General features: G+C 40.4%; 2 protein-coding genes across 2 annotated transcripts; one reads left to right on the top strand and one right to left on the bottom strand.

Annotated features, from left to right (window-relative positions):
- The first annotated feature begins 481 nt into the window (after positions 1-481).
- On the top strand, positions 482-16,523 carry LOC117530377 (eukaryotic translation initiation factor 3 subunit C-like). The gene is given in 25 exon segments (XM_034193235.1): positions 482-616; positions 2,787-2,904; positions 2,993-3,058; positions 3,932-4,121; positions 4,280-4,405; positions 4,587-4,638; positions 5,252-5,382; positions 5,514-5,638; positions 6,481-6,631; positions 6,844-6,947; positions 8,110-8,251; positions 9,703-9,828; positions 10,050-10,143; positions 10,406-10,593; positions 12,035-12,259; positions 12,345-12,536; positions 12,937-13,108; positions 14,331-14,381; positions 14,384-14,489; positions 14,802-14,867; positions 15,074-15,161; positions 15,841-15,958; positions 15,961-16,005; positions 16,140-16,182; positions 16,292-16,523. Coding segments are annotated over 24 exon segments (2,877 nt in total). The 5' UTR covers positions 482-616; positions 2,787-2,806; the 3' UTR covers positions 16,470-16,523.
- A 1,700-nt stretch (positions 16,524-18,223) lies between these two features.
- LOC117530378 (hydroxyproline dehydrogenase-like) lies at positions 18,224-19,880 on the bottom strand. The gene is made up of 2 exons (XM_034193236.1): positions 19,782-19,880; positions 18,224-18,585 (listed from the first exon to the last, which is right to left on the bottom strand). The coding sequence occupies exons 1-2, from the start codon at positions 19,867-19,869 to the stop codon at positions 18,404-18,406; spliced, it is 270 nt and encodes an 89-aa protein (XP_034049127.1). The 5' UTR covers positions 19,870-19,880; the 3' UTR covers positions 18,224-18,403.
- Positions 19,881-22,401: the final 2,521 nt, after the last annotated feature.

The raw sequence follows: 22,401 nt of genomic DNA, 5'->3' as shown, positions 1-22,401 counted from the left end.
AGTAGGGGGCGACATGCTGTAATATGTTTTGTAGATCTGCGCTGCCTGGGACCATCCCTATGTTTTGCCAGTAGGGGGCGACATGCTGTAATATGTTTGTAGATCTGCGCTGCCTGGGACCATCCCCATGTTTTGCCAGTAGGGGGCGAAATGCTGTAATATGTTTTGTAGATCTGCGCTGCCTGGTACCATCCCCATGTTTTGCCAGTAGGGGGCGACATGCTGTAATATGTTTTGTAGATCTGCGCTGCCTGGGACCATCCCCATGTTTTGCCAGTAGGGGGCGACATGCTGTAATATGTTTGTAGATCTGCGCTGCCTGGGACCATCCCCATGTTTTGCCAGTAGGGGGCGAAATGCTGTAATATGTTTTGTAGATCTGCGCTGCCTGGGACCATCCCCATGTTTTGCCAGTAGGGGGCGACATGCTGTAATATGTTTTGTAGATCTGCGCTGCCTGGGACCATCCCCATGTTTTGCCAGTAGACTTCCTTTGCTGATGTAATGCGTCACTGAGGTGTCTCACGTTTTGTAGCTAAACTATACAGCAAAACTGGATTTTAAAGGCGTTCAGAGCAAATTGGTGAAATACGCAGTAACGTTTACAAGGACGTAGGTGAGTCTGTCTCGAGAACTGGCTTGGTTGTTTCTTTTTTATTAATATTGTTAATATTATTACTATTATTTTGATAGCTTGACATCATGCGGACAGGCCCCGCGTTCGCGCTGCTAGCTAGCTTACTTAGCTTAGAGTAGGAGTCTGCAAACAACCTGTAATATCAAAAATGGTCCCGTCTTCCACAAATAAAATTCTTCTGGAGCCGCAAAACGTATTTGACCTTTAAATAAAATGACTAAAGACAACAGACATTTTCTTTGACTTCTATTTACGTAACTGCAGATAGTATGGAACCAACATATTTCATGTTTTGTGTGGTCAGCTTTATTTTATTTCTTAGTATACATCCCTTACTGAGTTGAAGGCCTGCAATATATTCCGGGGGGTTGGGACTAAATATTATAATCGTTTTTGCAGCCAGTTTTATTGCGAAACGTCAGGGAATCATGATCATTTCCAAGTGACTGAATATTTCTTGGACCTTATTTACAACCACACTTCCAATGAAGTTGGGACGTTGTGTAAAATGTAAATAAAAACAGAATACAATGATTTGCAAATCCTCTTCAACCTATATTCAATTGAATACACCACAAACACAAGATATTTAATGTTCAAACTGGTAAACGTTTTTGTGCAAATATTTGCTCATTTTGAAATGAATTGGGGTTGTACATCATTTCTGCTATGTATTTACATCAAACTGCTATAAAGAAAAGTGTTAACATTTTATTGTTTTTAAAAATTTGTAGAACAAGTGTAAACACCAAACTTATAACGAAGGGGGCAAACCATGGGAATGTACAGGCAAACTGAACAGAACAATGCAGGCTCATTTGACTCCCCATATTTCTTTAAATAAATAAGAAAAAAGAAGAGGTAACTCACTTTGAAATAAATAAAGCATATAGCTGCAGCCTAATAACTTTGAAAAACAACATAAACATCAACCAGATTGTATTTTTATTATGACGAGAGTTCATTTTAGTGGGATACAAATCATCCTGTTTTTTGTTGGAGGTTTTTTTTTCTCATCATCAATCACTTTTGCAATTGAACGTAAAACACATCTACATCAGCTTGGGATCTAAAATAAATACTTATGGAAAATAACAATGTTCAGTGTTCTCACTTGCTTATTGTGGTTTCTGCTTCTGAACATCACTGCAGAGTTTCTCTACATCAGGTTTCTTTTTTTTTTCTTTCTTTTTCTTTATGCATGTATGTGTGATTTTTATTATTCAGAGCATTCATATATATTCTCACATTTTAAGTCATTTTGATTTTCTTTTGTCTGTGATGCAAAAATTGACATCAGTGTCATCTCATAAATTCAGTATAATTGTCGCTGACACGCCCACACAGTGTGAGCAGAACAGCACCTTTGATACTGTACCGGTACTGAAAATGGAGCTAGAAATAAGGTGACTCCACACTTTTGTGGTTTTTCTCAACATGTTGCTCCACACTCGGGCTAAAATGGTCTCTGTTCCACCCTCGCTGCGTCGTCACATGCACTGATGTACTCATCCACACTCAGCAGAATGTAGTGTCCGAGTTCAAAAACAAAGTTCTCAGCTTTGTGAAGATGGTATGATTGGTTTCCTGCAAAGGTGCTAGAGTTACATCACAGCGTCATTCAGTCTGAAATCCTCTGGGATTTTCAAATTAAAAGATGCTGTCTCACAGGAGAAGAAAACAAAGACTGACATGGAGCCTTTAAGGCAGGGGTGGCCAAGTTAGGTCCTCAAGAGCCACATTCCTGACACTCTTAGTTGTCTCCCTGTTCCAACACACCTGAATCCAATGAAAGGCTCATTAAAAGTCTGCTAATGAGTCTTTCATTGGAGATGTCAAAACGTGCTGTTTCAGGCAAAACTACATCAAACATTTACACATTAAATGGCAGCAATGAAACAAATTTAATATAGTTTTATCTTCTGTGTCGATCAAAGCAAACTGGTAGTTTTTTTTTTTTTTTTTTTTATTCAAAATATTCCACAGCCTTGGTTTAAAAAGCACGGAAATCACTCTTAAGATGTTTTTCGTGTTTTCGATGTAGTAACATTTTTGAGCATCACAGCATATTTCTGCAAATAGATTTTGGAAGTGTGCCCCTGTTTTTCAGGAATCCCACATTTGTCACTTGTTTGTTTTTGTTTTTCAGATTGACAGCTTTCTTCGATCATGTCTCGATTCTTTGCCACCGGGTCTGACAGTGAGTCAGAGGAGTCCTCGTCTGCTGATGAGATCGCCCCTAAAGCACCCGGCACTACTTTCAAACAGTTTGTGCAGCTCACGTTAAAGTGGATTCCTCACACTTTCAGATTATACATTGTAGCAAGATTTAATATTTATATGTTGTGTCTGCAGGTCGTTACTTATCAGTGACGATGAGGAAGATACCAAGAGAGTGGTGCGCAGCGCCAAAGACAAAAGGTTTGTGTGAATGAATGCTGATATTATTATTAATTTATTTCAGGAGGCTTCCATCTTCACATTAACACAATGCACGCCAAATTGTAAAATTTGGATGAGTCCTGAAGCTTTCATGCTGATGTCGAGTGACAATCGTTGAGGTTTTGTAAAATTGTTCACCATTTCGGTGCCTCCTGGCAGTTTCGTGACAGCATCTTGCTGAATCATGAGTGGTCCTGGATGGGGCATTAACCTGCTACATGCTGGCACATATACAACACAAAGTTTAAAAGGCACCACCCAGAAAATACCAAGATGCATTCAGGATCATATGATGGCAACAGATACTTGTCCACTTCAGCTACCGTCTGCAGCAGCATCTATTCTTCATAATCATTGTGCATGTTTTGTAATGATGGAAATACGTAACACCTCCTTTATTTCTTCCCAAGGACATGCAAGCTGTTCCAATGTCATGATAATGTTTAGATGTCTAATCAACACCTTTACACTTGTGTGTGTTTTTTGTTTTGTTTTGGTTTTTTTGCTTCCAGGGGGGCTCCCGCCATCATAGCGCCTCTGTGATGTTTTGTATTTATATGGCGACAATTCTTGGGGATTCTTGTTGCTGTTTTCTCAGCTTTCGATAAGGTGGTGTCTAGCACCGCTGCTACATTGTTGTCAAAGCTTGGCAGCAGTGCAATGGCCACGTGGTGGGCAGATCACTTTTTCAAGCCAAATAGACATGGCTAGTCATGAACAGTAGTTCGTGGAGGTTTGGTTTAAAGAGTTTGACAAATTGTGAACATGGAAACCCCATTTTATGGTTAGAGTAGAAATGTATGGTTGTCTCATGTTGCTTTTGCTTTGAATGTGTTCATTCTTTAATCTTAGGTTTGAAGAGTTGACTAACCTCATCAAGACTATCCGCAATGCTATGAAAATCCGTGACATGGCCAAATGTTTGGAAGAGTTTGAGCAGTTATGTCGAGCCTTTCTCAAGAGCAAGAACATTGTGGACAAAGAAGGTGTTCCGCCTTTCTATATTCGTCTTTTGGCTGATCTGGAGGATTATTTGAACCAGGTCAGTGAGTCAGAGTTTTGCTGCAATTCTGTGTTTTCAGGACAACTGTGAATTTTATTTGTAGAAAGGGAATAACATTAATCATAGTAGTGAAGAGAGTCTTTTGAATTAATCATCCAATCCCTGTTGTGCAAATCAGTAAACTGTTTACTTTCCAGCTTTGGGAAGACAAAGAGGGAAAGAAGAAGATGAACAAAAACAACGCAAAAGCCCTCAGCACCCTGCGTCAGAAAATCCGCAAGTACAACAGAGACTATGAAACAGAAATTGCTGCTTACAAGGAGGTAAATAATGGACACTTTGTCATGTTTAAAATGATGAATGTGGTGCAGATGTCTTAAGGTCATCCACTGCTCACTGTAGCTTTTAGATGGTGTGTGAAACCAAGATGGTGTTATTGCACTATATATGCATCTTGGATTAAAAATTAAAATTTCACTGTGTGTGTGTTTGTGTGTGTGGTAGAACCCACAGGAGTCTGCAGACGAAGAAGAGGAGAAAGAGCCAGAAGATTCCGGTAAGCTTCCTTTTCTTTTATGCATAAGCACAAACTATAAAGTCAGTCATAGCAGAAGTGCTGGGTGGGGGGACTTGGCTTCCTGGATTATCAAAGCAGAGGCATTTAACTTGGACTTATTATCATTATTAATTATTTAATTATTCAGTTTAAATAAATGATTTCAGTTCTCCAACATCTTATGATCCTGGGCCACGATAGCATGTGCACATTCACTGTTTGCAAGGCTAACTTCAACTTAGTCTGCGCAGTACCTCTTTTAGAATAGATGCGCCCAAAAAATAATGATTTAAAAAATACACACACATCCCAAATTATTTCTTGGTGGAAAACAGAAAATTGCTGAAAGGGTTTGTGCCTTTCACATTGGAAGGGCACTCTGAAGTTACTGTACCTCAGCTTTATTAATTTAGCAGAAACATTATAATTCGTACTATTATTATTATTATTATTATTATTAATGAAGCTGATCGTGTCATTAAACATCCTAACACTTTTTTTTCTCCATTTCATGTTTATTTCAAACTCACATTTGATGAGCTGACTGCTGATCATCTGGAATGTTTTGCAAGCATCAACTCTCAAACGAGTTACTGTTCTTTGGTTTCCCAAGGCTCGTCTTCTGAGAGTGAAGGTGAGACAGGCGATGACGGCATGTCGGTGAAAGCTTTCTTGAAGAAGAAGCCTGCAGTTGAGCCTGTCCCAGATGCCAGCAAGTTCCTCAAATCTGCAAAAGGATCTGGTGTAAGATGCCAAAAAGCAAACCAAGAAATCCACCCAACACCTATTTCATGATGAATGCCTTTATGAAGGACGTTTAACTGTCTGGAATTTTTTTTCTTCTCCCCCCCCCCCCCCCCCCCCATTGCTGGCAGGATGAGTCGTCGCCCAGCAACGAAGACGATGATGAAGACTGGGGCTCGGACACTGTGGACAGCGGCAGTGAGAGCTCTGACGAAGGAGAGGAGAAGAATTATTCTTTGAATGCTTTCCTCAAGAAGTGAGTCTTTCTACGTATTGATTTTCAGTTTGACACCATGTGTGCATCTCTCTGTGGTTGATGTGTATGAGATATCGTAAATAAGACTTTGTGTATCAAGGTGTATTTTGGTACACAAGCACCAAGACCTCAGTTGCATCTGTTGCAACCAACAGTAGGGGTGTTTCAGTTCTTATTGTGTGAAACTATGTACACAAGGTCACCTCACTAAAACCTCACATGTTCACCATTGGGAGTGATTTGTTTTGAATTTTGGCCACCGGGGACTAGAGCCTCAGAAACCTGTACCCAAAAACTCCATCAGGTTTTCTGGGATTCTGATCAGACTGCTGTTATTGATTAGACCAGGGGTGGCCAAGTTCGTTCCTCGAGAGCCACATTCCTGACACTCTTAGTTGTCTCCCTGCTCCAACACACCTGAATCCAATGAAAGGCTCATTAAAAGTCTGCTAACGAGTCTTTCATTGGATTCAGGTGTGTTGGAGCAGGGAGACAACTAAGAGTGTCAGGAATGTGGCTCTTGAGGACTGAACTTGGCCACCCCTGGATTAGACCTTGTACAAGATTGAGAGAAGAATATAAGACAGACATCAAATATGAAAGTAAACATTGATAGTGAAAGTAACATTTGTGATTTTTAATTGATGATATTGTGGTGTCTTTAAATTGTCAAATTTATCATTGATGTGGTTTGTTTACTTGTTCAGTGTTGGTCATTGTGTCACCTTCCTCCTGTTTGTTTTAAGGATCCTTGTTTAGATCAGATCCTGCCAACCATGAAGTCAAAGAAAAGTGACTTCAACTGTCCATGTGTTAGTACCACAAACACTTTCTTTTCTTAGAACCCATGAGACTGAAAAGGTCAGCGACAAGAGGCTCGGAAAGAAGAGAAAACCCAAGAAGAAAGAGCGGCTGGAAGAGGAGGCTGAGGAGGAAGGAGAGGAGGTTGAAGGAGGATGGGAAAAGGTGAAGGGAGGTGTGCCTCTAGTCAAGGTAAAGAACATATCGAAGACGCACCGCTGTTATGATTCAGTCACAAATAGTTCTGCATTTAGCTGTATTTGTAATTTGAATTACAGCAATTGTCAGTCAAATCCACCAAATTCTTGTATTATTGCTGCCATGGCCTCCTTCAGACTCTTGTTTATTTTGCAGTCCTATGAACTCATATCTGTAATGATTTGATGATGAATTCAATCAATCAGGAGAAGCCCAAGATGTTTGCCAAAGGCACGGAGATCAACACTGCTGTTGTGGTGAAGAAGCTGAATGAGATCCTGCAGGCGAGAGGCAAAAAGGGCACCGACAGGTAATACAGCTCCATTCACTGAAATATGGCTGTGCTGTACAGGGTTGCATTTCACAAACTGGGCCTAAAAAGTGTAACAGGGTCAAAATGGTAATTTTTTTCCTAAATTCGTCATGTAACGTATGCACATTTATCCCTTTCATATGCAACCTTCTGCATTTAATTATTCCATTTAGTTTTAGAGAAAAGGCCAATTTATGTGACATAAATAAATGAAAAATGTATTGGAATTCAAAACGTTTCGATTTTCTCGGAATTGACCTTTTTTGCAACAAACAGCATAATCAGTCCATTTTCATGCAAATTTTATTTAACTGGTGTCAAAATGTTCTGAAGAACCTGTTCTTTCATAATATACAATATTTAAGGACATCTGGGCAAAAAAATGACTGTTTATTGAATCACCACCACCAAATCCACTCCTGACAAAATTATTTCAACAGACCAGAAGTTCCTTGATTCATGCCCAAACGTTATGAAATACATATCACTGGAAAGAAAACATCCAAAGCTTAAAAATGACACCAAGAATGTCTTGATAGGGCTCTTCAAGAAATTACATCTGATGTTCATAAAAATTAACCAGAGCGTTACAAGGCCACCCTTTTTGATACACCGGTATATGAAATGTGACCACATTTGAGGAATTGAAGCATAAACAGAGTGGTAGTGTGTCTAACTTGCATGCAGAGCTTTAGCTCTGTCACCGTGCCTGCTGGTCTGTGTGAACACAGCAGGCCTGTCATAAAAAACAAAAAGTGCATTGTTTTCCATCGGTCAGAAATGATGACCCAAAATTCCAGTATATAATTCTGTTCCTCATCTGTGAGTGCGCTGTGCCCACCAGGCAGGCACCCATCTAAAAAAAAATGAGTAGGGGAGAATGGGGTCAGCTGTCATTCTTTTTACTCTTGTTGTTTTCAGTGACTTTTCAGTTAATTAAAAAGGGATTTTTAAAATTTGCACTGCTAAATTTTCTACTTGTGCTACTAAAATTTTCATTAAGTGGCTACATTGCTCTTACAGAACAAACTTAGTCTGGAGCCTTGAAAAGGTATCAGATTGGTTTCGGGAGATACAAGGTTCCGATATCTGTATTGTATCGGACATGAAAAAGTAGTGTCTTGCCATCCCTAATTGTAAATCCTTCTCCCTTTGATAGAGCCGCGCAAATAGAACTGCTTCATGCCCTGGCAGGCATCTCCAATGAGAATAACTTGGGCCAAGGTATCCTGGTTAAGATAAAGTTCAATATCATCGCATCTCTCTATGACTACAACCCCAACTTGGCAGCCTTCATGAAGGTAGGTTCCTTTTTTCTTTTTTAATGTGTGGTGGGTTTTGTTTTGGCTGCCCCTGCTTGTTTAGGGTTTCTGCAGTGGATTGAGTAAAGATCCACATTGGGGTTTGGCGCAAGTTCTTTGGGGGGTGCACTTCCTGACACATCTCAAGTTCTGCGTAGAGAAACACACACAGTCCCTGGTCTTTCCCGGTCTCCAGAACAAGTACTAATCAGGGTAGAATTGCTGCTTTTTAATCATGTGTTTCAGTAAAAATATATGAATAAATACCTCAAGAATCAGTGGATGGATTTCCATCAGGTTTTTCACTTGGGTTGCCTTCCAACCATTGACAGTCCTATTAACTTTTGAGGTCGAGGGTTTGAGGATCAAGGCCGGTATTTTGGCCCAACGCAGATTGATGTAACATTTGTAAAGGCTTATCACTCCTGAATCAGAGGGGATAGAGCCATAGTTACTATTTTAAATGAATATAAACTCGTGTGGGCTTTGGAAATATGCTGTTAAGTTTTACCTTTTGGCCTTGAAGGTAAAAATCAAGGTCAATCATGTTTGGTTACTTACAGTGGCTGAACAGTGCTAGATCCCTAGTAGTTATTATACATGAGTAGGAAGTCATAGTGTCTGCTCTCAAAGTGTGCCATCAGAGCTTGAGTGACCTTTGGTAGGGGCTTTGTATTTGATAGAATGCCCTGACTAGTTCTTTTGTTTGCTTTGGAATTTTGGAGGCGGGTGAACAACTTCCAGTCCAAATATTTAGTACAAACAGGTGCAAAGTACGCATTTATTTACATCTTGATCATTTTCATGTGTTTTTAGGTATAATCTTCAAATGTATTTGTAAATGTATTTTAATTATCTTGCTTCTCTGTTATTTGAGTTTTTGTTTTAGAGAAATTGTCACCATAATACTGTCCAGACAGTACTTGCACCACACATAGGATCAGTTAAATACTTTTCAGTAAGATTTTTACTTTTGAAATGGCATGTGCTTTGGGTATGTATATTTCTATCAGATTGGGTATGTATATTTCCAACCAGTCTCAGCAGAAGACTGCCCCTCCCTGAGCCTGGTTCTGCTGGAGGTTTCTTCCTGTTAAAAGGGAGTTTTTCCTTCCCACTGTAGCCAAGTGCTTGCTCATAGGGGGTCGTTTTGACCGTTGGGGTTTTTCATAATTATTGTATGGCCTTGCCTTACAATATAGAGCGCCTTGGGGCAACTGTTTGTTGTGATTTGGCGCTATATAAAAAAAAAAGTTGATTGATTGATTGTGCAAGTTTTATTCCCTGCTTGATGAATAAAGAAATACAGCACGGATTTGTTTATTTTTTATTTATTTTACTTTTTGGACTGAGAGTAAATGAACACAACTGTATGAAGTAGTTTTGTAAATCTGTCCCAATCATTTTTCAAAAGGAATAACTGGTTTGGTGTGTTGCTTATTTTAATTTAGCCGGACATGTGGAAGAAGTGTCTGGACTGCATTGATGAGCTCCTGGACATCCTCTTTGAGAACAACAACATCTTCATTGGGGAGAACATTGCAGAGGACAGTGAGAACCTGGGCATTTCAGATCAGGTATTGCACCTCCTCCAGATATTTCATTATGGTTTTGCTTGTGTTTATATATTGTTAGTTGTTTGACGTGGTGGATAGCAACACAATCCCAAGATTTTTGCATTTATATCTCTTTTCTTTATCTTGTTTTGTCATTGTTTATGTATTTAGCAATGGATATTACAGTTTATGCATAGATAGCATGGTTGTTGCATGTGACCTTATCTGTTCATCTGTGTCAGCCATTCAGGGTGCGAGGGTGTATCTTAACACTAGTGGAGAGGATGGATGAAGAGTTTACCAAGATCATGCAGAACACTGATCCTCACTCTCAAGGTGAACTACGTCACAAATAGAGACTTGCCTGCTAAACCAGGAGTTACGTACTCAGTGGGTATTGTAGTTTAACATGTGAAAAGTGACAATGCACCAGAAATTCAAATGTAATTTTAAACCTGTTGCAGTTGAAAGGCACCAAATGATTGATCTGGAGGTCCATAGTTGCATTAGAGTACTTACTACTGACATGAATCAGTTGCTTTTTTTTAAATTGTCTCGTCTTAGTGACAGGTTGCTTCACTCTCCACTATTCCTCCAGAATACGTTGACAATTTGAAGGATGAAGGCCGTGTTTGCGGCATCGTTGACCGGCTGCTCGATTACTTGGAGAATAAGGGAAGCACGGAGGAGATTTGTCGCATCTATCTGCGCAGAATTATGCACACTTACTACAAATTTGACTATAAGGCACATCGGCGCAGCCTGGGCCTCCAGGGAGAAACTAAGGTGAGAAACTGTACATAAATTTGCAAGAAAGGCTTGTATTTCTGTTCTTAAATATGGACACATGCTCTAAGAAGTAAAAATTCAAGTATAGTGTTGCAGATTCAAAAGACATTTTAAGTTTCATTACCTACTAAAAATTTGTCCACGATGTGTTACACTTCTGTATTTTCAGGTCAGCATTTAACTTACACCACTGCTTTATCTTTAGTCTAAAGAAAAGCCAAGCATATGTTGGTTCTAGTCCCAACCAAATCTTGGTCAGAGGCATGTTTAGCCTCTGAATGTTGCTTTTGGAATAATTTCTAGAAAGTTGGGACTAGGGGTAGGCGGTATGACCTAAAATTCATATCATGGTATAGATTGAATCCCTTCACCGTAACGGTATATATCCCAATATAAACCTAAGTGTAAAAATCATGATGTTTCTGAATGGGTCCTGTAGCAAAGGTAAATTGATTGAAATAAATAAAAACAACAAAAAACAAAAACAGATATAATGTAATTTGGAAACATTTATTATGCAGAGCTCAAAACTACTGGTACAATTTGCCGGAAGGTATATCTAAAATTTGAGCCTAGATTTGATGGTTTGGTGAAAGAAATAACATTTATTTGCTGTTGGTTCAGAGGCTGAAGTTTCATCTCTTGAACACTAGATGGCACTCCCACTCTGAATACATTGAAGCACTTACAGGACGGTCAGTGTCGCTTTTCCTTATTTACAAAACTCAACACGAAATCACCAAAAATAAATAAATAAATAAAAATAATAAACACACTTAATTTACTATATTTGAAGTCAGTCTGGGTAAATTGTCTCATCCAGGCTGATTTGTCTTTTTGCTTCGGTTAAAAAAAAGTCCTTGTGTTATTAAATGTGGCGCTTTCTCAAATGTTTGATTCAGGTCATGACGGCGGGTCTGCTTTCCCCCAGTGTGTCCTCTGAAATAAATAAACAATGGCTTTGCAAATATCAGCGACAGAACAGGCCTCTCACAAACTTACATGAACAACAGTGAGAGTTCCGTCAGCTCGAACACCCCTCTCCGCTGCAGCAAACTGGTTCACACACAGACAGCCGCTTCAGTTTTGCTGGATCAAAAAACTCTGTTACGACGATCCGTCGGTGGAGTCCAAATCTCTATCATCGGCCAAAATTATACCGTGTCACGGTTCAACCAGGTAAACCGCGCAGCGCTAGTTGCAACTGTCTGGCATCTTCAAAAAATATATGTGCACAAGCAGCCAGACTGGGAATGTAAACAAGGGACAGAAAAGCTCTGATAACAGCACACAGTGTTGCTTCATTCTCTGTACAGGATGTCATTACTCCACCAATTGTTCACTGACAAAATAGTTGTTGGCTGCTATATAGGCTGTAGTTGCGAGTGTTTTGGTGTAATATTTGTGACACTGTGAGTGGTGTTACTCTGCTTTACAGTCTGAGCAGGACCAGGAGGAGAGTGAGGGGGAGGACAGTGCTGTGATCATGGACCATCTGTGCAAGTTCATCTACGCCAAAGATCGCACTGACCGAATCCGCACCTGCGCCATCCTTTGCCACATCTATCACCACGCTTTGCATTCACGCTGGTACCAGGCCCGGGACCTGATGCTGATGAGCCACCTCCAGGACAACATTCAGCATGCCGACCCACCTGTTCAGGTAAGTTAAAGAGCTGCTGTGTGTCAGCTGTGCAAAGACGCAGAAATCAAAACTCTGTAAGAATATTTCCATCTCTGTCATCTAGATTCTGTATAACAGAACGATGGTCCAATTGGGCATCTGTGCTTTCCGACAAGGCATGATTAAAGATGCCCACAATGCTTTGCTGGACATCCAGTCCTCTGGCCGTGCAAAGGAGCTCTTGGGTCAGGGTTTGCTGATGAGGAACATGCAGGAGAGGAATGCCGAGCAGGAGAAAATAGAAAAACGGAGACAAGTAAGTTCTGCAATCTTTTTTTATGGTAGTCTAAGTGTTCAAGTTGCATGTAGATTATTGGGTCCTCGATTTCTATGGGTAGGCTGGAAATTTGACTAATTTTGTACTTTCAAAGCAGAGTACACTGCAGCTGTTTAATTGAAATGCAGAGATGACAGTTTTAGATTTCAGTGATTTTTGATTTTCACAGTGCTGTATGAGGTGCAACAGTCTAAGCGATCATAGTTTAACTAATGTGCACCAGACCAGCTGGTTATAAACTATAACAACAGTGAGCATCTTGAAGTAGCCTCACATAATCTTGGCAAACAGTGGGTGAAAGATGAATACCAAATAGGAAACGAGTGAAGTTGCACAGAACTTGACAGCTGTTCTCATCTTGCTTCGGCATCCGTCACAGGTGCCGTTCCACATGCACATCAACCTGGAGCTACTGGAGTGTGTGTACTTGGTGTCGGCCATGCTGCTGGAAATCCCCTACATGGCTGCCCATGAGTTTGATGCCCGTCGCAGGATGATCAGCAAGCAGTTCCATCACCAGCTCAGAGTAGGAGAGAGACAACCCCTGCTGGGTATGAAGCAGGACTTCTATTTACAAAGGATTGTCCTCCTGGGATTACTAGGCTATAAAAGAACTGTATAGTGTTTAAGAGTAGACTTTTTATGCCATAAAATACAGAAAGACCACAAATCCGCTTAGTCTTAGTGGCTTGTGCCAGCGGCATCCCCCTTAAGCCTGATTTGTGCTTCTCCGTCTCCATAGAGAGGGTTCATTGGCACAGAGCCCTCTGCGTAGCCTGGCGTGCACCTCCCAAAAGCTGAAACTACATGTTGAAACGACAGAGACCCCAAGGGCAGTGATTGGTGACCAGTCTGGTTTCACTCCTTCCTCTCCTGTCATATTTAAACCATTTTTTTAGTGCCGATTACATTCCAGTCATGGATCATACAGGAATGTTTGGCAGAAAGTCTGCAAATATCACCAACTTTACAACACAGAGTCGAAACACAACAAAGACACGCAGATGACCCACAATTCAAGCAGGGAAATTGCACACAACATTGGTTTGGAGGTTGATAATTATATAAAGAAGTGCACGTCGTTGAGGGACAATTTAGTCTGGGGGAAAAAATGACCAGCAGCAGTGGCGATGCAGGTGGGAAGAAAGTCCTGCCTTGTTCTTCACATCTCACCTCTTACTATTCTGGCAATAAATTGCATTGCGACACCCGCCAACACGACGGAGAACTTGGAAAGGGTCTTGCCCATGTTGATGTGATTGTATGGCCACGAAGTTATGGAGTGGTAGAAGCATAAATCAGTCTTGCTCTCGCTCCAGGAATTGATTACACAGATATCATTCTGTGGAGATCTGGCTTATCCTAAAAAAAAAAATTTGGCATCTAGTATTTCTAAATTACTTCCTAGCCAAACGTGTCAGTATTTAGCTTTTGGGAAAACTGAACATCACCCAACTTGTTTGCTAATTTTAGCAGCCAGCAACGATGCGGTTACTTTAACTAGAATGTTCTCTTTCATATTCTTAATGTGTAGCTACTGCTGTTTTAACTTTTAAATGCTTTTATTGTGAAGCACATTCAGGAAAATGGGGGCTGTCAGCCCTGTAGAATGGCAGGGTGACAAACAACAGTAGTGATTCAGAAATTTTTACTTCTGGTTTGGGCAGATCAGGCTGCCAAGTAGTTTTATAAAAAAAAAAAAAAAAAGAGTTGTGCTTTTGGAGAAGCAGGTGGCTGATTGTGCTTTTTTTTTTTTTTTTTTTTTGCTCTCAGGACCCCCAGAGAGCATGAGGGAGCACGTGGTGGCAGCCAGCAAGGCCATGAAGATGGCGATTGTCGCACCTGCCACTCCTTCATAATCAATGAGAAAATGAACAGTAAGGTTTGGGACCTGTTTCCTGAGACACAGCGAGTACGCGAGATGCTCGTCAGGTTAGCAAACATCTTAACCATTCACATAGTTTTACATGTTTGACATTTTTACCAAGTTGCAGATGATGACAACTCTGATCATCTAGAGTTTGTTTTTGTAGTAGATTTTTAAACAGAGTACATTTAATAATTTGGTCTATAAACTGACAGGTTAAACAAAATCTGAAATGTATAATTTTATAAAACTGGCGTTATCCACCTGATTGGTGCCGTTCATCATCTGAGGACGTTCTTAATGGTCAAGTTCGTCATCGTTAATTTAATGCCCAATGTAATTCTCGTTTTATGTTTTTCATGGATGTCCTTTTGTAGGAAGATCCAAGAGGAGTCACTGAGGACTTACCTGTTCACATACAGCAGTGTGTACGACTCCATAAGGTCAGCACGCAGTGCCAGCTTTTATAAAGTTCAAAAGCAGGTGACATCTGATTGGTCACATTCGGATAGTTTCACCTTTGATGGTAGTCCAAGTTAAATTTAATGGTGTTCTCCACTTAGATTCACCCACTTTTTGAGCAAATTTGAAACCTCAGTTTAAGAAATCTATCTGAATATTGGCTGCTGGTTTTTGTTTCGTCTTTCAGCATGGAGATTTTATCCGAGATGTTTGAGTTGGAGATATCTACAGTCCACAGCATCATCAGTAAGATGATCATCAATGAAGAGCTGATGGTACGTTTTTATCGTCTGTACTGTTGGACATAAGTGTTATGGTCTTTAGTCGAAATGTAAAAGTTGGCATGTTTTCCTCCAAGCTTTGCGTCTGCAGGCTTCAGTTTTTGTTTTGTTTTTAATCCCACTTTAGTTTTCCGTCACACTGTTCTGGTACTGGTAGTTAATGCTGCAGTAATGATTACCCATCATGCACCAGTGGACTTGCACTTCAGCCTAAATAACAGCTGTTTGGATTTTGAAGCACTTTAATCACTTCATGCAGTTTTTGGTCAAACAAATCACAGAAAAAAAAGATGTGTCTGTGGAAAACTTGAAATTTATTCATCTATTGCACTTGTTTAAAAAAAAAATCACATGGATCACTTTTTATTTTTTTTTTATTTTTATTTTTTTTTGCAATCTGAATGTTCCATATTAATGAATTACGCAAAAGTTGCTCATTCACCCGCGGGTTTGACACCACCATTCATGCATAAAAGCATAGTTTTTAAACCAGGTTTGCGAAATGTGTACCAAGAGCCGTAATATCGTTTCTGGCGCAGAAGAGGTGTGCGAGACTGCCACTTTTGCTTCAGTGCTTGATACAAGAAATATGTTTTCATGTCTCAAAAATGTGATGCGATTGGCAAAAACTAACACCAGATTCTGATTCAGCGCCCTGATTTCCTGTCTGCAGGCGTCTCTTGATCAGCCCACACAGACGGTGGTGATGCACCGCACAGAGCCCACCTCCCTGCAGAACATGGCCCTGCAGCTGGCTGAGAAACTGGGCAGCCTAGTGGAGAACAACGAGCGCGCTTTGACCTCAAGACGGGCGTCTACGGCGGCTACTTCAATAGAGGTGAGTTCACAACCTGTGTCGTTGTGACATGTTTACAGGCTGTCACTGACCACTAAACATCTGACCTTTGCTTTATAAAACTTCCTAAAGCATCTGAACAAAGCCAGTTTTGATTTTGTGTGTGCGTGTTTCAGATCAAAAAAGGTGGATACCAACAAAAACAAGGGTACCAGAGAGGTATGTGAAGTGAACACCGAACTCTTCATGGCAAACACAAAGCAGTTATGAAGGTTAAATGATGTTTATTGTTGAGATCATTTATATTTTTGTTTGTTTGTGATCACAGACCAGAAAGGAGTTTACCAGCAGAAACAGACGGGATACCAGCGAGGCGGCTACAGAAATCAAAACCAAGGCAACTACTGAGTGGGTGCAGATATCAAAAAAAATATTTTCACCATAAAGTTTGCAGTGAAGTTGTTCTGCTGCTCCTCAATTTCAGGTTATTGTTAGAAAATTCATAAAGTCACTGCAGTGTGGGGAATTGTTTCAAATTAAATAAAGAATATTACACAGTGTGTTTTGAGCCTTTTTGATTTATTTAACTTGATGAAATGGCTTCACTAGAGCCGACTGAAAATCAGTTTCTTTTTAATCAGGCAGACAACATAGTTACAGCAACACGGCAATAATCAGACGTCTGTCTTCGCTGCACTTAGTGTGTGCTGTTAATTGTTGTGGAGCAACTGTTAAAATATTGTAATGCTGCTTTTAAAAGTTTGACACTTAATAATTAACTCTTCCTCGAATTAAATAACTTTAGGTTTCAGAAAGGCTATTTTATAAGTTTCAGATCACATTCAGACAGTTTATATATAGCCATATATATTCAGGGCTGTGAAAACTCAGCGGATCCGAGGAATTCCGCAGATTTCATCATGGGGGGTGGGGGTGGAGTTAGTGTTGTACTCTAATTGTGATCACTGAGTTTTTAAAATGCCTATCGCAAAATGTTTTTTTTTTTTTTTCTTTTTTTTTAACGACATCATCCAAGTTTTATAAGCCAGCGGACACTGATCTGTGTGTTACAGATACAAATCCTTGTCATCTGATCCGCGGAACATGGCGGTTGGAACTTGGTTGCTGTGGTGACACTGTGCTCTTAAGCTAAATGTAGCATGTGGACATCGCAAACTTTTAGAGCTCTCAAGTTTTTAAAAGAATTTTGCAGCAGAGCGAAGATGGCGAGAAAGATGGTTTGAAAAAGTTTGACAGGGACAACAATCCGTGGAGTTGTCACTGGCTTCATGAACACATCTGAAAGATAAACGGGAAAAGTGAACTGTGCCATCAGGAAACACAGTAAGAATTTTTCTAAATAAACGTGCTGTTCAAACAGGATTTTAGACAAGATTATGTGTCTTTTTTATTACTAATCTACACTTTCTTTCATTGGAAACAATACATTGTGGCTTTGAATGGATTTACATGAATTTACACAAGAATGTAAATGAGTTTTAATAAGTAGAGTTTTTTTATGGGGGAAAAAACACTGGCTTTGAGTGCATTTGCAGGAATTTACACAACAATGTGACTTTTTACTATAAGGTGTGTTATTGATATTTTACCCTGATTTTCAAAATATTCTACAAGCTTCAGCTATGGTTTTGAAATGCTGTAACAGTCTTTTCAGTCTTCATGAAGTTCATAGAGTTTAATTGTTCTGAGTTATGCATAATTTGGTTTACAATTAAAAGGAAAATCATTCCATGTCCTACTTCCACGTCATATTCTATTATTTCAACATTATCATTGACAGCTTAAATGAATGGCTGAATCTCGGATCATTTACATATGCACTTATTTTGAGTTGGGTTTTTTTGTTGTTGTTTGTTTGTCTTCTTCCAGGAGATGCTGAAAATGGATCATTAGATACAAAATTAATTTAGTTTTGGCCCTAGGCTCTGGCTCGACCCCCTGCAAATTTTCCTCAGATTTCACAATTTTCATTTCACAACCCTGTATATTTAGTGTGTACGTCTCACAAATTAAATGCAGCTGCCTGCACATTTCTCTGCCACATGTATCAGCACACAAAATGGAAATATTTATTTTACAGTATCAAAGTGACTTAACTAAAGAAAAGCTAGAACCATGAGTTTAGTTGCAACATCAGCTTTGTAGATAAGCTTACATTATGTGTATTTCACATTAATAAAGCTTATTTTCAATGCACCTTTTGAAAACGGGTCAAAGTAATAAAAATAATAGTAATAAAAAATATTTGACTTCTATATGAGCTGAACTTTCAGCCCGAGATCCAGAAACATGTATGCGTTTGGTACGTTTGGCCCTTGGCACCACCTGCAGAGTTCTTGTGTGACTGTGGTTTAAACCTGTAAATCTGAAGGAGTAATGGTGCTCAGGCAGATTTGATTTCTTCTGAGTTGGAAGCTTGTTAGCTGCCTCCTCTCAGCTTCCGCTTTATTCGCTGGCGAAACTCCTGCTTCAGGAGGTCTCTCTCTTTGCGGATCCCCTGCAATACAGTGCGGTTCTCCTGAGCCCGGCGCACCAGATAGGGCACCGTGTCGTCCACCGAGCCGTAAGGCACTGACTTGTACACAGTGTAACCCTCCTTAGCTGGCAAGGGGGAATATAGTATAAGACAGAACATCAAAATACAGGCACGTGCACAGACATACCAATACCAGCACACTTAAAAATGTCAGGTTGAAAAATAGGTTAATTCATCCTCGTGGTGTCAAAAATAGTGTTTTCAGCTATTTTCCAGAGTATGTCATGGCTTGCTTTTGTTTTTTACTAGTTTGGGAGGCCCTACGACATATATTGAAAAACCATGAGTTTGTTCTTTAATATTTTCAGTAACTGTAGTGTACTTTCACAGGACTCAAAGCACTAAACAAAATAAATTCCAATTATAAAAAAGTAAATGTAAATAATATGAAGTACACTTCAGCAATGTGCAAACAAATTAAGGAGCTGCTGTAGAAAAAAAGGTGCGACTTGTATATATGAATGTTCCTCTTCAAGAGGGCTTTTTTAACAGCTGCAACTTATACTCTGGAACATACAGTATATATCTTCCACGGTATTAGGGCTTTGCTTATTGTGATGAATGTGACTTCATCTGCAGTTTAAAACCCACAAAAAAAAATGCACATCATACCCCAGTTTAGAAGCCTATATTAGTTTGAACAGTCATTTATGATCTCAAGCCCCAAAAATTGAAAGGTTTGGGTAGAACGTGTTGAGTATTTGTCTATTTCTCAACATCCCAGTAAAATATTAGTCATCTGATTAGGTCATAAATGAGATCACAATCTCCTGCATCATCTGGCTGTTGAGTGAAAAACAATCTTAATATACTCGACTATACCACAATACAAGTGCATGCAAACACACATACAGACTGTGCTGCCTTTAGCGTTTTAGCATTTGGTGAATTACAGGATGTTTATAGTTTTTCAGTGATTGGTTACATAAGGGATGGACTAACACACATTCAACGACTATATTTTGCCGCACAGGCCTTTAAATCAATCGGTGCAAGGAACAACTCCAATAAATCCCTTTTCTCATAAATACACACTAGGATGGAATGTTGAGAGCTGAAACAGGATACAGGATTTTGATTTAGTCTATCAAAGCTCCTCAGAGTGTACACCGATTCTTAGCTTTTTCCTAATATTTCCAATAATTCATCCATTCTGACTTTACTGTCAGTGACGTTGACCGTACCCCACCCCACCTTTTAATAAGCTAATTGTATGATTAGATGCTAAATTATAAAGAGCGCAGTTTGAGGCAGAACTCACCAAGTGTGAGGGAGACGTGATCACACATTCCCAGCAGCTGCCCAAAGCACACGGAGCCGCCGTCTTTGTCTATCCCCAATTCTTCCATCCTGATGACAAAATAAAGATGCGTTAACATAGCGCCTGTTCTTGTGACGTCGCATTCGGCCTGTGCTTCAAGCTGTATCTGGGGACTGTGCCTGACGTCAGTAACAATCATCCCTGTGCCAAAGCAATCAGCCGTCAGATCTTTGAATGACTTTCAGCTAGTGGCCCCAACACCGGCGGTGATGAAGTGCTTTGAGTGATTCATCTTGGGACACTTGAAGAACAGCATCCCCCTTCCTTGAACCAGCACTAGTTTGCCAACAAGGCAAACGGGTCAACCGAGGATGCTGTCTCACTGGCCCGTCATTCTGCCCTCACCCACCTCGACCAGCAATAGCTATGTGCTATAGATTATAGCTTCGCATTCAGCATCATCTCCCCCCACAAACTTGCCACCAAGCTGGTTCTCCTGGGCCTTAACACACATTTGTGTAGCTGTGTCCTGGGACTTCCTCACCAGCAAACCACAGACTGTACACACGGTCTCCTCCAGCATCACCCTGAACATCGGTGCACCACAGGGCTGTGTGTTGAGCCCCTTCCTCTTCTCCCTCACACACAGGACTGCAAACCTACTCATGAGAACACCACCATTATAACGTTTGCAGACGACATTATCGTGGTAGGCAGGATTACAGCCAGCGATGAGGCTGCCTACAGAACAGAGGTTGAGAACCTGGAGAACAATCTGATCTTCAACGCAACAAAGCCAAAGGAGCTGATCTTCACTTACAGTAGTGTTCAGAATAGTAGTGCTATGTGACTAAAAAATTAATCCAGGTTTTGAGTATATTTCTTATTGTTACATGGGAAACAAGGTACCAGTAGATTCTCACAAATCCAACAAGACCAAGCATTCATGATATGCACACTCTTAAGGCTATGAAATTGGGCTATTAGTAAAAAAAAAACAAAAAAAAAAGTAGAAAAGGGGGTATGGTATGGTATGATTTTATTTCTCAGGGACAGTGCACAATAATACATTGACCTAAAAAAAAAAAACAGGAAAGATGCATTGTGCCAGGTTATACCAAAAAATACTAATTTCCACCTGTAGTCCCTGGACAGGTTGATGTCTAACTATAAATAACAGCATTTGTAAATGAAAAGAAAATCCATTTAGCACAAAGACTATTGATACTGTAAACATATAATACCTCACCCCTCAAATATACCATTCATAAAAACCTTCAACATTTTATCAATTCAAAGACATATACAAAAGATACCACATATATATATACGTACACACATACACATAGCCACACTTTTCAAACATCTTCACACTATATTCTCACACTTACATCATACACTCAACAAAAATATAAACGCAACACTTTTGGTTTTGCTCCCATTTTGTATGAGATGAACTCAAAGATCTAAAACTTTTTCCACATACACAATATCACCATTTCCCTCAAATATTGTTCACAAACCAGTCTAAATCTGTGATAGTGAGCACTTCTTTGCTGAGATAATCCATCCCACCTCACAGGTGTGCCATATCAAGATGCTGATTAGACATCATGATTAGTGCACAGGTGTGCCTTAGACTGCCCACAATAAAAGGCCACTCTGAAAGGTGCAGTTTTATCACACAGCACAATGCCACAGATGTCACAAGTCATTTGAGGGAGCGTGCAATTGGCATGCTGACAGCAGGAATGTCAACCAGAGCTGTTGCTCGTGTATTGAATGTTCATTTCTCTACCATAAGCCGTCTCCAAAGGCGTTTCAGAGAATTTGGCAGTACATCCAACCAGCCTCACAACCGCAGACCACGTGTAACCACACCAGCCCAGGACCTCCACATCCAGCATGTTCACCTCCAAGATCGTCTGAGACCAGCCACTCGGACAGCTGCTGAAACAATCGGTTTGCATAACCAAAGAATGTCTGCACAAACTGTCAGAAACTGTCTCAGGGAAGCTCATCTGCATGCTCGTCGTCCTCATCGGGGTCTCGACCTGACTCCAGTTCGTCGTCGTAACCGACTTGAGTGGGCAAATGCTTACATTCGCTGGCGTTTGGCACGTTGGAGAGGTGTCCTCTTCACGGATGAATCCCGGTTCACACTGTTCAGGGCAGATGGCAGACAGCGTGTGTGGCGTCGTGTGGGTGAGCGGTTTTCTGATGTCAGTGTTGTGGATCGAGTGGCCCATGGTGGCGGTGGGGTTATGGTATGGGCAGGCGTCTGTTATGGACGAAGAACACAGGTGCATTTTATTGATGGCATTTTGAATGCACAGAGATACCGTGACGAGATCCTGAGGCCCATTGTTGTGCCATACATCCAAGAACATCACCTCATGTTGCAGCAGGATAATGCACGGCCCCATGTTGCAAGGATCTGTACACAATTCTTGGAAGCTGAAAATGTCCCAGTTCTTGCATGGCCGGCATACTCACCGGACATGTCACCCATTGAGCATGTTTGGGATGCTCTGGACCGGCGTATACGACAGCGTGTGCCAGTTCCTGCCAATATCCAGCAACTTTGCACAGCCATTGAAGAGGAGTGGACCAACATTCC

This window comes from Thalassophryne amazonica, chromosome 18 (assembly GCF_902500255.1).
Source record: "Thalassophryne amazonica chromosome 18, fThaAma1.1, whole genome shotgun sequence".
Classification (NCBI taxonomy): Eukaryota; Metazoa; Chordata; class Actinopteri; order Batrachoidiformes; family Batrachoididae; genus Thalassophryne; species Thalassophryne amazonica.
Note: the sequence above shows the minus strand (reverse complement) of the source record. Positions and strands in the feature narration are given on the sequence as shown.